The sequence below is a fragment of the Sciurus vulgaris genome (genome assembly GCF_902686455.1).
Source record: "Sciurus vulgaris genome assembly, chromosome: 12".
Taxonomy (NCBI): Eukaryota; Metazoa; Chordata; class Mammalia; order Rodentia; family Sciuridae; genus Sciurus; species Sciurus vulgaris.
Window position 1 is genome coordinate 18,607,440 of NC_136473.1, and position 15,287 is coordinate 18,622,726.

The following is a 15,287-nucleotide window of genomic DNA, read 5'->3' on the forward strand; positions in this document are numbered from 1 at the left end:
AGAGAGAAGACTCAAATTACTAAAATACATGATGCAAAAGGAAATATCACAACAGACACCACTGAGATACAGAACATAATGAGAAGCTACTTTGAAAATCTGTACTCCAACAAAATAGAAAGTACCGAAGACATTGACAAATTTCTAGAGACATATGCTCCTCCCAAACTGAACCAGGAGGACATACACGATTTAAACAGATCAATATCAAGCAATGAAATAGAAGAAGCCATTAAAAATCTACCATCCAAGAAAAGCCCAGGACCAGAAGAATTCTCAGCCGAGTTCTACAAGACCTTCAAAGAACTCATTCCAATACTTCTCAAAGTATTCCAGGAAATAGAAAAGGAGGGTACCCTACCGAACTCATTGTATGAAGCTAATATCACCCTCATACCCAAACCAGGAAAAGACACATCAAGGAAAGAAAATTTTAGACCAATATCCTTGATGAATATAGATGCTAAGATCCTTAACAAAATATTGGCAAACCGTATCCAAAAACATATTAAGAAAATTGTGCACCACGATCAAGTGGGGTTCATTCCTGGAATGCAAGGATGGTTTAACATCCGTAAATTAATAAACGTAATCCATCATGTCAATAGACTTAAGGATAAGAATCATATGGTTATTTCAATTGACGCAGAAAAAGCATTTGACAATATACAGCAACCCTTCATGCTGAAAACACTAGAAAAAATAGGGATAGTAGGAACATACCTGAACATTGTAAAGGCTATTTATGCTAAGCCCATGGCCAACATCATTCTTAATGGAGAAAAACTGAAACCATTCCCTTTAAAAACAGGAACAAGACAGGGATGTCCTCTTTCACCACTTCTCTTCAACATTGTCCTCGAAACTCTAGCCAGAGCAATTAGGCAGAATAAAGAAATTAAAGGGATATGAATAGGAAAAGAGGAACTTAAGCTGTCACTATTTGCGGATGACATGATTCTATATTTAGAGGATCTGAAAACCTCCTCCAGAAAACTTCTAGGCCTCATCAATGAATTCAGCAAAATAGCAGGCTATAAAATCAACATGCATAAATCTACAGCATTTTTATATGCAAGTGATGAAACAGCTGAAAGGGAAATGAGGAAAACAACTCCATTTGCAATAGCCTCAAAAAAAATAAAATACTTGGGTATCAATCTAACCAAAGAGGTAAAAGATCTCTACAATGAAAACTACAAAACACTGAAGAAAGAAATTAAGGAAGACCTTAGAAGATGGAAAGATCTCCCATGTTCTTGGATGGGCAGAATTAATATTGTCAAAATGGCCATACTACCAAAAGTGCTATACAGATTCAATGCAATTCCAATTAAAATCCCAATGACGTACCTCACAGAAATAGAGCAAGCAATCATGAAATTCATCTGGAAGAATAAGAAACCCAGAATAGCTAAAGCAATCCTTAGCAGGAAGAATGAAACAGGGGGTATCGCAATACCAGAACTTCAACTATACTACAATAAAGCAATAGTAACAAAAACGGCATGGTATTGGCACCAAAATAGGTAGATCAATGGTACAGAATAGAGGACACAGACACAAACCCAAATAAATACAATTTTCTAATACTAGACAAAGGTGCCAAAAATATGCAATGGAGAAAAGATAGCCTCTTCAACAAATGGTGCTGGGAAAACTGGAAATCCATATGCAACAGAATGAAACTAAAGCCTTATCTCTCACCCTGCACAAAAATCAACTCACAATGGATCAAGGACCTTGAAATCAGACCAGAGACCCTGCATCTTATAGAAGAAAAAGTAGGTCCAAATCTTCACCTTGTTGGCTTAGGATCAGACTTCCTTAACAGGACTCCTATAGCACAAGAAATAAAAGCAAGAATCAACAACTGGGATAGATTCAAACTAAATAGCTTTCTCTCAGCAAAGGAAACTATCAGCAATGCGAAGAGAGAGCCTACGGAGTAGGAGAATATGTTTGCCACTCATCCTTCAGATAGAGAACTAATTTCCAGAATATATAAAGAACTCAAAAAACTCTACACCAAGAATACAAATAACCCAATCAACGAATGGGCTAAGGATATTAACAGACACTTCACAGAAGATCTACAAGCAATCAACAGATATATGAAAAAATGTTCAACATCTTTAGTAATAAGAGAAATGCAAATCAAAACTACCCTAAGATTCCATCTCACCCCAATTAGAATGGCGATTCTCAAGAATACAAGCAACAATAGGTGTTGGCGAGGATGTGGGGAAAAAGGTACACTCATACATTGCTGGTGGGACTGCAAATTAGTGCAGCCACTCTGGAAAGCAGTGTGGAGATTCCTTAGAAAACTTGGAATGGACTTACCATTTGACCCAGCTATCCCACTCCTCGGCCTATACCCAAAGGACTTAAAATCAGCACACTACAGAGATACAGCTACATCAATGTTCATAGTGGCTCAATTCACAATAGCCAGACTATGGAACCAACCTAGATGCCCTTCAATTGATGAATGGATAAAGAAACTGTGGTATATATATATATATATATATATATATATATATATATACACACACAATGGAATATTACTCAGCTATAAAGAATAATAAAATTATGGCATTTGCAGGCAAATGCATGAAATTAGAGAATATCATGTTAAGTGAGATAAGCCAATCTCAAAAATCCAAAAGAGGAATGATCTCACTGATAAGTGGATGATGACACTTAATGGGGGGTGGGAGGGGGACAAGAATGGAGGAAGGAGGGACTGTATAGAGGGAAAAGAGAGGTGGGAGGGGTGGGGGGGGGAAATAATGGAATGACTCAAACATCATTACTCTATGTAAATGTATGAATATGCAAATGGTATGCTGTTACTCCATGTACAAACAGAAACAACATGTATCCCATTTGTTTACAATAAAAAAAAAAAAAGAACCACATGATCATTTCAATAGATGCTGAGAAAGTGTTTGATAAAATACAGCACCCCTTCATGCTCAAAACACTAGAAAAAATAGGGATAGTAGGAATATACCACAACATCGTAAAGGCTATCTATGCTAAACCCACGGTCAACAACATTCTAAATGGAAAAAAAACTGAAAGCATTCCCTCTAAAAACTGGAACAAAGCAGGGATGCCCTCTTTCACCACTTTTATTCAACATTAGTGTCCCTGAAACACTAGCCAAGACAATTAGAGACCAAAGAAATTAAAGGGATACGAATAGGAAAAGAAGAACCCAAGCTATCATTATTTACTGATGACATGATTCTATATTTAGAGGACCCAAAGAACTCCACCAGAAAACTTCTAAACTAATAAATGAATTCAGCAAAGTAGTGGGATATAAAATCAACACTCATAAATCTAATACATTTCTATTCATAAGTGATGAATCCTCTGAAAGAGAAATTAGGAAAACCCTTCCATTCACAATAGCCTCAAAAAAAAAAAAAAAAGAAAAAAAAACCAAAAAAAAAAAAACCCCTTGGGAATTAATCTAACAAAAGAGGTGAAAGACCTCTACAATGAAAACTACAAAACATTAAAGAAAGAAATTGAAGAAGACCTTAGAAGATGCAAAGATCTCCCATGTTCTTGATAGGCAGAATTAATATTATCAAAACGGCCATACTTCCAAAGGTGCTATACAGATTTAATGCAATTCCAATTAAAATTCCAATGACATTTCTCACAGAAATAGAGAAAGCAATCATGAAATTCACCTGGAAGAACAAAAGACCTAGAATAGCCAAAGCAATCCTTGGCAGGAAGAGTGATGCAGGACGTACTACAATGCCAGAATGTTGTTAACAAATAGTAACAAAAACGGCATGGTACTGGCATCAAAATAAGACAGGTAGACCAATGGTACATAATAGAAGACACAGAGACAAACCCACATAAATACAGTAATCTCATTCTAGACAAAGGTGCCAAAAACATACAATGGAGAAAAGATAGCCTCTTCAACAAATGGTGCTGGCAAAACTGGAAATCCAAATACAGTAAGATGAAATTAAACCCCTATCTCTCACCCTGCACAAAACTCAACTCAAAATGGATCAAGGACCTAGGAATTAGATCAGGGACCCTATACCAAACAGAAGAAAAACTAGGCCCAAATCTTCATCATGTTGGCTTAAGACCAGATTTCCTAAACAAAACCCCCAAAGTGCAAGAAATCAAAGCAAGAATCAATAAATGGGATGGATTCAAACTAAAAAGCTTTTTCTTAGCAAAGGATACAATCAATAATGTGAAAAGAGAGCCTACAGAGTGGGAGAAAATCTTTTCCACACACACTTCTGATAGAGCACTAATCTCCAAAATTTATAAAGAACTTACAAAACTTTACACAAAAATACAAAGACCCCAATCAATAAATGGGACAAGGAACTGGACAGACACTTTACAGAAGAAGATATACAGGCGACTGATAAACATATGAAGAAGTGTTCAACATCTCTAGTAATTAGAGAATTGCAAATTAAAACAACTCTTAAGATTTCATCTTACTCCAATTAGAATGACTATTATCAAGAACACAAGCAATAATAAGTGTTGGTGTGGATGTGGGGAAAAAGGTACACTCATACATTGCTGATGGAGCTGCAAATTGGTGCAGCCACTCTGGAAAGCAGTATGGAGATTCCTCAGAAAACTTGGAATGGATCCACCATTTGACCCAGCCATCCCACTCCTCAGTTTATACCCAAAGGACTTAAAAATCAGTTTATACCCAAAGTATATACTCAGTTTATACCAAAAGGACTTAAAAATAGTAACAGGAATGTTGTTACTATTGCTCTGTAGTACTACAATGCCAGAGGAATGATCTCACTGATAAGCAGATAATGACACATAACGGGGGGTGGGAGAGGGACAAGAATGGAGGAAGGATGGACTGTATAGAGGGAAAAGAGAGGTGGGAGGGGTGGAGGGAAGGAAAAAATAACGGAATGAATCAAACATCATTACTCTATGTAAATGTATGATTACGCAAATGGTATGCTGTTACTCCATGTACAAACAGAAACAACATGTATCCCATTTGTTTACAATAAAAATAAATTTTAAAAAAATCAGCATACTACAGTAATGCAGCCACATCAATGTTTATAGCAACTCAATTCACAATAGCTAGATTGTGGAATCAACTTAGATGCCCTTCAGCAGATGAATGGATAAGGCAACTGTGATACATATACACAATGGAATATTATTCAGTCATAAATAAGAATATTATGGCATTTGCAGATAAATGGATGGAACTGGAGAATACCATGCTAAGTGAAATAAGTCAAGCCCAAAAAACCAAAGGCCAAATGTTTTCTCTGATAAGAGGATGATGGTACATAATGGAGGTTGGGGGGTGCAGGGCAGGAGAAGAATTTAGGAACTTTAGATTACATAGAGGGAAAAGAGGAGGAGGAAGGGGTGGGGGTATGAAAGATGGTGGAATGAGACAGACATCATTACCCTATGTACATGTATGATTACACAAATGGTATCAATCTACAATGTGCGCAACCATAGAAATGAAAAATTGTACCCCATTTGTGTACAATGAATCAAAATGCAGTCTGTAAAAATAAAAAACAAAAAATAAAAAACTTAATAATATAAACACAGAGCTTAGGATAATGACTATGAATATTAAGTGCTTAATAAGTAATGAATCAGCAAAACCGAATCCTGTATTTTCTGTTGCTAAATTATGGACATGCTACAGGAAAGTAGAGTTTTAGCAGAAAACTATTTACTGAGTTTACAGTTGCCTTTGAGATACAAAGATGATATTTAGGAGAAAATACTCTGGTTGGGAGGTGTTAAGATATGCACAGTTTTTGAGAGTTGGGACCACAATAAAACCAGAAAAGTAGCTTGGTGGGGCGAGGGCAGGAATGAGATGGGGAATTGAACTCAAGAGTCTTGTACATGCTAAACATGTGCTCCACCACTGAGTTACACACAAAATCCCACTTCTGTGGGAAGAGTTGAATCCTAGCTTGCTCTTAGTTGGAGTAAATAGTTGTAGAATATTCTTCACTGCTTTTATTCCTTCATAATAGATCTTGCTTCTTCAATAATTCTCTCCTCCTTTTATTTGGATAATAGTCATTCCTCTCAAAGTAAACCACACCTTTCTCTCCTCCCAGACACAGGTATATGGATCCTCCAACTGAACATTTTGCTTGCATTTCTCCTTAGTAAACACACATATATCACGTACAATATTCGCTCTTCAACTGGAAATTTAATAGCTTAAATGACAAAACTGTCAAAATAATAAAAGTTCAAGTTTGGAAATGAGAAGATGTATTTAGAGAGAAAATATAATACCTCAGAACTCTATTTTAAAAAAAAAAATTTTTTAGTTGTAGGTGGACACAGTACCTTTTATTTATTCATTTTTATGTAGGGCTAAGAATCAAACCCGGTGCCTCACATGCCAGGCAAGCACTCTACCACTGAGCCACAACCCCAGGCCCTCACAACTCTTTAAGAAATTTATATGAAAATTAGTCCTCTTTAATATTCATATATACTGAGCATGTTGGATTTATTAAATCTGTTCATATAATTAGTAGAGCAGTAAAACACAAAGACAACTATTACTATTAGTCTAGAAATATAAAAAGAAATACTTTTATTTCCCTTTGTTGTTATAAAATACTTAATAATCCAATTTAAATTGTATTACAGAATGTTTTTAAGACAATTCCAATTTGAAAACAAATCAATGCCCATTTATTATTCTGAAACTAATTATAGAAACACATTCCAGTTCTAAATTTTTATTAATTTATTTTTATCTACTTTAAATGTGTTGTAAGGTTGGAAAAAGAAAAGAGCAAGAAATAACATATATGAAAGTGCATTTCCCACTGCCTACAAATAGTAGCCAGTTATTAAAAACATACATTATTGTCTATACTGTTTTTTCACAATCTTCTTTCTCCCTCCCTGCTCCCAGGGGTACCCTACCACAGAACTATATCCCTAACATTTTTCATTTTTTATTTTGAGACAAGGGCTTGCTAAGTCACCCAGACTTGCCTTGAACTTGCAATCCTCCGTTCTTAGCCTCTCAAGTAGCAGGAATTACAGGCAGGTGCCACCAAGCCCAGTTATAATCATTCATTTTTAAATAAGAGTAAAGCGATTTATTATACAATCAAATCAGACCAGATGTTCACTAATGTTATAAACTTTGAGAGCTAAAGAAAAAAGAGCCTTATGAATTTTTACTTAGTACTTTGGAAAATTTTAATTATCTTAAATAACTGGGTCTTTCCTTTAATTCTAAATAGAGTTCTAAAAAACCCACTTTATGAACTATATGAATGCTATAAATAATATTGTTTAAAAAATCAAACTCACATTCTCCCAATATTTATATTTTTATGCAAACAAATCAAAACTTTAAAACTTTAATTCAATTTCCTTACTTAAATACTGATTATAAATTTTGTTTTAATATTTAAGATCATAAATTATCACACTATCCTAAACACTTTTTAAAAAAAATTTTTTTTAGTTGTTGATGGATTATTTATTTATTTATGGTGCTGAGAATCGAACCCAGTGCCTCACACATGCTAGGCAAGCATGGCTCTACTGAGCTACAACCCCAGCCCCCTAAACACTTTTTAAAGCACCCAAGGAACACAAGAAAAAGCACACACACTAAATTATAATGATTATATAAACTTACATTTACATGAAAACCAGTGAACAATGTTAATTTTCTGGTTTAAATTTTACTTTCATTAGTATTCTATTCCTATCCTTATTTATCCTACTTTGTTTAAACTTTTTATTTATTAATTTTATAATTAAAACATATAGAAGTAGAGAAAACAGTATAATGAATCCCTACTTACCCATTACACAACTGAACAATTATTAGCTCATGGTCAGTTTTGTCTCTTCATATACTCCTAATCATTCCAGCATTATGAAATAAATCCCAGACATCCTTTTATTATGAAGGCAATTTTTCAATTTAAGCAGGTTTGGAAGAAAAAAAAATGATAAACTAACTAAAACTATCAGGTTGAACCATATGAACATGTTAAAATTGGTAGAAGAGCAATTTCATATGGTTTGACCTAACAGAGTTATAAAAACAAAAAGGGCATGTCAATTACAGTACACAATGAATTTCCCATTGGAGCTGGGAAAAATAAAGCAAAGCTTATTAAAATCTAGCCAGTAATTCTGTTTTTAAGAGTATAAAACCCAGAGGTTAAAAAGTTCATATTTAACAACAAAATTAAAAATACACAGAAGAAACATGATTTTTCTCTGAATTGCTAAATGAATAAAAATTCAGTGAGTGGTCTTTTTATTACCTTCTTTAAAAAAATCTTAATTAACCAAAGGGTTTTATAACAGAAGTACTATTTATATTTACTCTAAAGAAATCAGGGGGATCTTATTTTGACTATTAAAAAATTCTTGATTCATATAATCAAAATACTCTTATACAAATATACCTATTTGCTATAAATAAAAGTCATCACCTCTTCTTCTGGCTCATTTACTTCACTTTCATTTCCAGATTGTTCTTCTGTTTCAGCTCCCCCTTCTTCTTCTTCTTCATCTTCCTCAAGATTTTCTCCTTCTGTAATAGAATCTTTTGACTCTTTGTCATTTACAAGGCCTTGAAATGAGAAGAAAACGGAAAAACAATTTAAAAAGTTTAGTTTTGTACACTGTATCACTTCATTTAAAAGTATGCATTAAGTAAGAGAATTCAAAACCATTTTCTCAGAACAATTATAAAAGATCAGAACTGAAAACTACTGTGAGAAACATTTAAAAAAAACTAAATGTTTAGACCTATGTTTCAAGAAAGGACCACTGATAATATTTTCTAACCATTAGTAAAAAGGAAACTAACATGTATGTGTGTATGCTTTTTTTTCCCCCCCTTTTCTCACAGTATCAGTACTTGTAGACTGTCCTGTTTAATCTCAAGTCTCAGATACACAAAGGCAAGCAGCCACATTTTTTTTTTTTTTTAAGGTTCAGTCTCAGGCTTATATAAGATACAGGCACACTCTACCAAATGACATCTCAAGAATCTCTAAAAACTCAAAGACATAAAAATCATGTTACTTGAATAGAGATTTGATTCACTGAATGCTGGCAAATTAAGACAAGGAACAAGGTGAAAAGACAGCAGTTTGTTACCACATAGCTTACTATTTTTTCTTCAATAACATTTTTTCCCTCAGGGAACTTCCCAGCCTGAATACTTCTACCTCCTCATGTCCATACCACGTCTCAATGCAAATTCATTTCCTTATTGTCAGAATTTCAAACTACTCTACTTTCGAGATGCACATACTATGCACTCATCTGACTATTTCCCACTACTTCTTCCTAAACTTTCTCCTATATTTGGTTTAGACTCTTCCTATCAGTGTACTGCCTTGAGATCTTGTTCATCTAACAGCCTTCTCAGAAGAGAAGACTCTTATTACGTACTTTCAAATCCCATCCACTCTTCACGTTCAGTGTTAAGTTTTAACCTCCTGTATAAACTATCACCAAGTACTTCAAACTCTTACTTTTTCTCCTGCTTGCTGCTAAGAGCACCTATTGTAAACACTTTACATTTGATAATATGCCATGCTTTTCTTAATGATTTCATAAATGTTATATCAAATAAGACCCTGAAGGACAAAGAACTTGTTTTATACATTCAAAACTCAACTGAGGCCATATATTGATAAATACACAGTAGGTGTTTAGTAAATACTTGCTTAGTCTCACAATCTTAAAGGACTAAAGCAGGAAGAAACTTTAATGATAACTTGATTTAACCCTCCCCTTTTATGAAGACTGATGAATAACCAGGCCAATCAATAAAAGTAAAAACTGACTACAGTGTTTTACATCTACGAAATTGACAAAAATATGGAAGTACAGAGTATTAAAGTATACATGTTCAGTTTAGAAAGAAAAAAATGAAGATAGATAAAGCTCAGAGATCTATATCAAAAGGGCAATAATACTGAGAAAAAGTGTCTCAGATTGCGATTCTAATAAACACTTTCTACTCATCACTAGTTTTCGTAGACACAAATAATAGACTCCATGCATTTATGTGTTTATTTGGACTTTATAAAGCAAAATATTGGGCTGTCAGTTATCAAAGGCAAATGATTCAAGTAAACCTCAGCATTCTAAGTAAAAACATCAAAATGGTAATAAATTCATACCTTGTGAAACATTATTATATCTTTTTTATATTTACTTAAAACATGCATCATGGGGAGAACTGGAATATATATGTAGTTTTGTTTTGACAGTCAGACTTTCAATTTGTAAGGAAAATATATGCTATTGCTCATACATTTTCATTTGCACTGCAATTTAGTTTCAAAACAATTTATTAGTATTATAGTTCACATTTGCCAGCCAAGTTACTAACCCCAAGGAAAGTGTCAGTGTAAAATAAACAATATGGTTGAAAATGACAACATATAAAAGACATATGGAAAACAAAATGCAAAATACAGAGAGTAAAATTTAGAATATTTAGAGTGCTAGAAGTTTATGTGGGAACCAAAATAAAAATACATTTCTGGCTTGAATCTGAACTGCTTGGTGTCTCAATTTTCCTACTCTTAACAAAGATGATAATCATTGTAATCCCTCCTTTCAGATTTTTAAATTTGTATTTCCCTGCTTAGTTGAACATTTTCCCCACAAACTTAACATCAGAGACAACACAGTCTTTTAATTCTGTCTTGAACACTTAACTCAATTACTCTTCTGAGTACAGGCAGTACTCAATGAAAACACCCCCTGCCCTCCCTTTCATGTCACCCTCACTTACCTATCTGTTGGGGTGTTCTATTTTATCATCGATTTACTTGTGCTCTTAAAGTAATAAAATATATCATGAAAGTGATTTTCCTTTTAATTTTAGTAATTTCTAATTGTCTGAAGTTTTTGAATACCCAAATACATATTTTTGTGTGCTCTCTTCTATTATTTTAAAATCTGGGCGCATTAGAACCTTTTCAAATATTTGATAAATAACAAGATCTAACTCTTAATCCATCTAATTCACCTGCGTTATACTACTTTAAAAGTCCTAGGTTCATCATTTACTAAATTGTTTTATATTTAATTGGAACTATGTCTGGGCTTACAAACCTGTCCTACAAATTTTATTTCTTAACTTATAAAATACTTTTTGCTTTAAAATGTAAGTTATTCTTATGCATTTCTCTTTTCATTTTTACTTCTCTCATTTCTGTTCCTTATATTTATAATACTAGATGAATTTTCCATAACAGAATTAAATATTCCTACTATCATTTTAGTTTTGTTCTTAAGATAAAAAAATGTCTCAGCCAGTGTATTTTATCTATCTTGAGAAAATCAGAAGTACACTCAAAAATAACATAAAAATGTTATTTATAGTGATGAAAAACTGGAAACAACCTAAGAATCCAACAACAGGATTAAATAATTATGGCACATTTAAAGAAAGGAATACAGCCTATGAGAAAACAAAGATTTTAAAAGAATACTTAATGTATGGAAAAAATGTCATGATATATTAAGTAGAACCAATTCAGTTATAAAACTACGAACACACATGAAAAATTTAAAGAGAATAGAACAATATACATGAAAATATTAATACCTGATTAGCTTTCTATATAGAATACTGGTGGTATTTTCTCAGTATTTTTTAAAATTACTGTCATGAACATTTATTAGTTGTAATAATATTTAAAGTAATTTTTAAAAAAAATAAAGGAATGCTACTGGGCACAGTGGCACATGTCTGTAATGCCAGCAGCTCAGGAGGCTAAAGGAGGATCATTTCCAGTTCAAAGCCAGGCTAAGTAACTTAGTGAGAATGTAAGCAATCTAGTGAGACCCTGTCTCAAAATAAAAAATGAAAAGGGCTGGGGATACCGGGTTCAACCCCTGGTCCCAACAAAAAAACTTAAATAAAATAAAAACTGGGCATGGTGGTGCACGCCTGTAATCCCAGTGGCTCAGGAGGCTGAGACAGGAGGATCAGGAGTTTAAAACCAGAGTCAGCAACTTGGTAAGACCCTGTCTCTAAATAAAATATAAAAAGGGATGTGCTCAGTGGTGAAGTGCCTCTGAGTTCAATCCCGATACCAATAAATAAATAAATTAATTAAATAAAGGAATGCTTTTAGTGTTTTCCTATTAACTACACTGTTAGCACTGGATACTATAAAATGAAACAACAAGTTTGAAAGTGCTACCAATGGCAAACACTATATTATCTTAAACAGTTTTTCGACAAAAAATTAATTTAAAATAGTTATTTTTGTACTCATCTTCCTGATATTTAGACTCTAAAATCAGGAGAAAAATGGAGATGATTTGGAAGCATACTGACTGTAGCTGCTGATATGTTTAGTTTTACTCATAAATGATAACCTATTTTCCCCTCTCCAGACTCCTCCTAAGAAGCCCAAATCTTCAAAGGACAAACATATCATTTTCTTTACCACTACCAAACTGAATGTTACACTAATATTTACTGCCCCTGTGCAGAGAGTATCATTCATGAAAAGTTTTTGGGCAATAAGGTTACAACTGAACAATTTTAAAGCATACAAAGTATATGAATTAACTAAGTTTATCAATTTATCAGTAAATACATAGATTGAAATGATCATTTATTCAATTAGAAATATAAAAAGAAAAACCAGATAACCTGGGACAATGTTGAAAAACCAAGAAGAATTACCTATGCCTTTGTGGGCTGAATAGTAGGAAAAAAAAAACAAAACAATACTTGTATGGTAAGTAGCAGTACCTTGAAAAATACAGAAATCAAAGCTGGGCATGATGGTATACATCTGTAATCCTAGCATGCAATGTGGGGCAGGAGGATCACCAGCTGTGACAACTTACAGAGATCCTGTCTCAGAATTACAATTTTTAAAAAGGGCTGGGGATGTGGCAGTGGTAAAGAGTGCCCCTGGGTTCAATCCCCAGTTCTACTAAATACAACAATCATATTCTGCAAAAGAACATTTATCTTTGGAGAAAGCAATCCTATTAATATACTCAATATAATATAAAAAACAGTTTGAAAAGAGAAAAAATTCACAAATGCCTTCACCATGACAATCAGTTCTTTAGTCACATACAATGTAGTCAATTTATATAGTTAATGTAACTGGTTAAGGTAAAGATTCACTAATGATAAGACACAAATGTACCAAGGGCTAATGGGGAGGAAAGTAATAGCTTAATAGTCTAAAAACGTGTCATTTTGAAAGGACCACAATAATGCATGCTAAGAGCTATTAGCAAGCAAACCAGACTGGTACAGCTATACCTTGTACCTGTTATCTCTGTTGACAAAGTTAGTCGGTTCCTACAGTCCCTAGGCGGAGATGTTTCAGGGCTAACTCTTCTCCCAGAACCATCTTAGAAGGATACTGAGAAGTATACAGATAATCCTTGGCACATTTTCTCTGGTCCTTAGAAACAGAGGCAAATCTACCAATGAATAAGGTCTGAAATTCAGTAGCGTTGTTCCAAATTTTTAACAGGTATTCCCTTCTGCAGTCTCTAGCCTGCACATTAGAAATAATGCCTGCCAAAAATATACATTGTAAATGTAAGAGATACTTTCATAAAAAGTAGAATTTTATAAGTAACCAAAAATTCTAAAATTAAGAGGCTGACAAAACTGTATTTTCCCATCACTATTACTTGCTTAAAGTACTACTTGACTGTTTTATTCCAGCTTGAGATTACTTAATGAAACCAAGGTTGCCACACAGGTTTCATCTAATGCTATTATCATGATGGAAAACAAAGTATACAAAATGTAATACTCTGGTAACATTACAAAATAAATTCTAGAAACAATCTGCCAAAATCACCTTCATTTTCTCTCTGTAATTAGTTGCTTACCTAGTTTTATTAAGAATTCTCGTTCCAAGTCGTGTACCTGCCTTATGGATTCTTCCAGAGAATTACAGAGTTTGATCTTTGGTCTTAGCAGTTCTAGTGTATCACTGATCATGTAATCTATATCAATAGGAAATGGATGGTCTTTTGTCCAAACCTCCAAACTTTTCTTCCACCAAACATAACGCTGATAACAAATGAAAAAAAAAATTAGCTATAATAATAAAAATATTTTAAAATAATAAATTATACTGTGATGATACCTAGTTATAATAACTAAGCTAAAAGTTGTATAAGAAGCCTACTATTTTCAGTAATGGTCAACAGCATGGTCCACTTAGTGACTTTATTTAAATATCTTTTTATTATAACTGCCATAGGTTTTTACTTTTAAGATAAGGAAAATTATAAATAAAATACCAAGTAAAAATCAGGTACTCTGAAACCAAGATTGAAACTCCACTCCTACACCCCCGTTTATATATTTAATATTATAAAAACAATGAGATTCAAAGCCACAGTTGTGAAAATTTTCATTCATAATTTTCTCTGTACTAACTGCTTTGATTTTTTAAAAATCAAAATATGGATATGATTTTGAATTATATGAAATCAGTTATCATCAACAAGCATTTGTTGAACATCTACTGTGTATATGGCACTGTGTAGTTATTTTCTCTTTCCTTCTATCTTGGTTCTCTTGTTCTACTTGTTTGTTTTTTTGTTTTAATTCCTAAACTTAGATCAACTGAAAGTCCAATTTAAGAATTTAATAGTATATGAACAGGTATTCCTCTGGGTGCTTCATTTTTTTCTCTCTCAAAGTATGGACCTAACCTGGGAACCTGTTAGAAATGGAGAATCTTGGTCCCCAATCCTAAATGGACTGAATCAAAATCTGCATCATAACAATCTTCCTAGGTGATGTGCATATACATTGAAGTTCAGAAGCACTGCACCAGTGATCCTTCTAGCTGGTCGTCTGGAATTTACTCTCTGGTATTCGAGGTAGTACACAATGACCTCATTTTCCCCAGCTTCACCCACTCCTGACTCCCATTTCCTTGGTGTATCTCTGCAGAGATATGCTCTGTGATAATCACTTTGGAAAAGATTTTTGCCTCTTTTTGTTCCTGGATATTTCTGAATGTCTCTTTTGTCTCAGCCCAGGGAGGTAGAATCCAAATGAGGATTCTGTTATGAAAGAGACTCCACTTTGGATGCTGACAGTTATAGCTGCTATTTTGTAGCAATATTCTTGTTTCTCATAAATAGTCCCCTGCTAAGACAGTCCTTAAATATAGCAGGGAGTTTGAGCCCCAACTCTGTAAACTCCTTTCTCCATTTTTTGC

General features: G+C 33.6%; 1 protein-coding gene across 11 annotated transcripts in view; it reads right to left on the reverse strand.

The window, feature by feature from the left end:
- Positions 1 to 15,287, reverse strand: part of UPF2 (UPF2 regulator of nonsense mediated mRNA decay) — a gene marked incomplete at its 3' end in the record, with an annotated part of 163,577 nt that overhangs the window by 69,135 nt on the left and 79,155 nt on the right. For all 11 annotated transcript variants that reach the window (XR_013758087.1, XR_013758088.1, XR_013758089.1 and 8 more), the window contains 2 exons: positions 13,939 to 14,122; positions 8,520 to 8,659 (listed from right to left, as the gene is read on the reverse strand). Coding sequence is in view for 2 of the 11 variants with exons in the window: in XM_079106198.1 (XP_078962324.1) it covers positions 8,520 to 8,659; positions 13,939 to 14,122 (324 nt within the window). The remainder of the gene's footprint in view (positions 1 to 8,519; positions 8,660 to 13,938; positions 14,123 to 15,287) is intronic.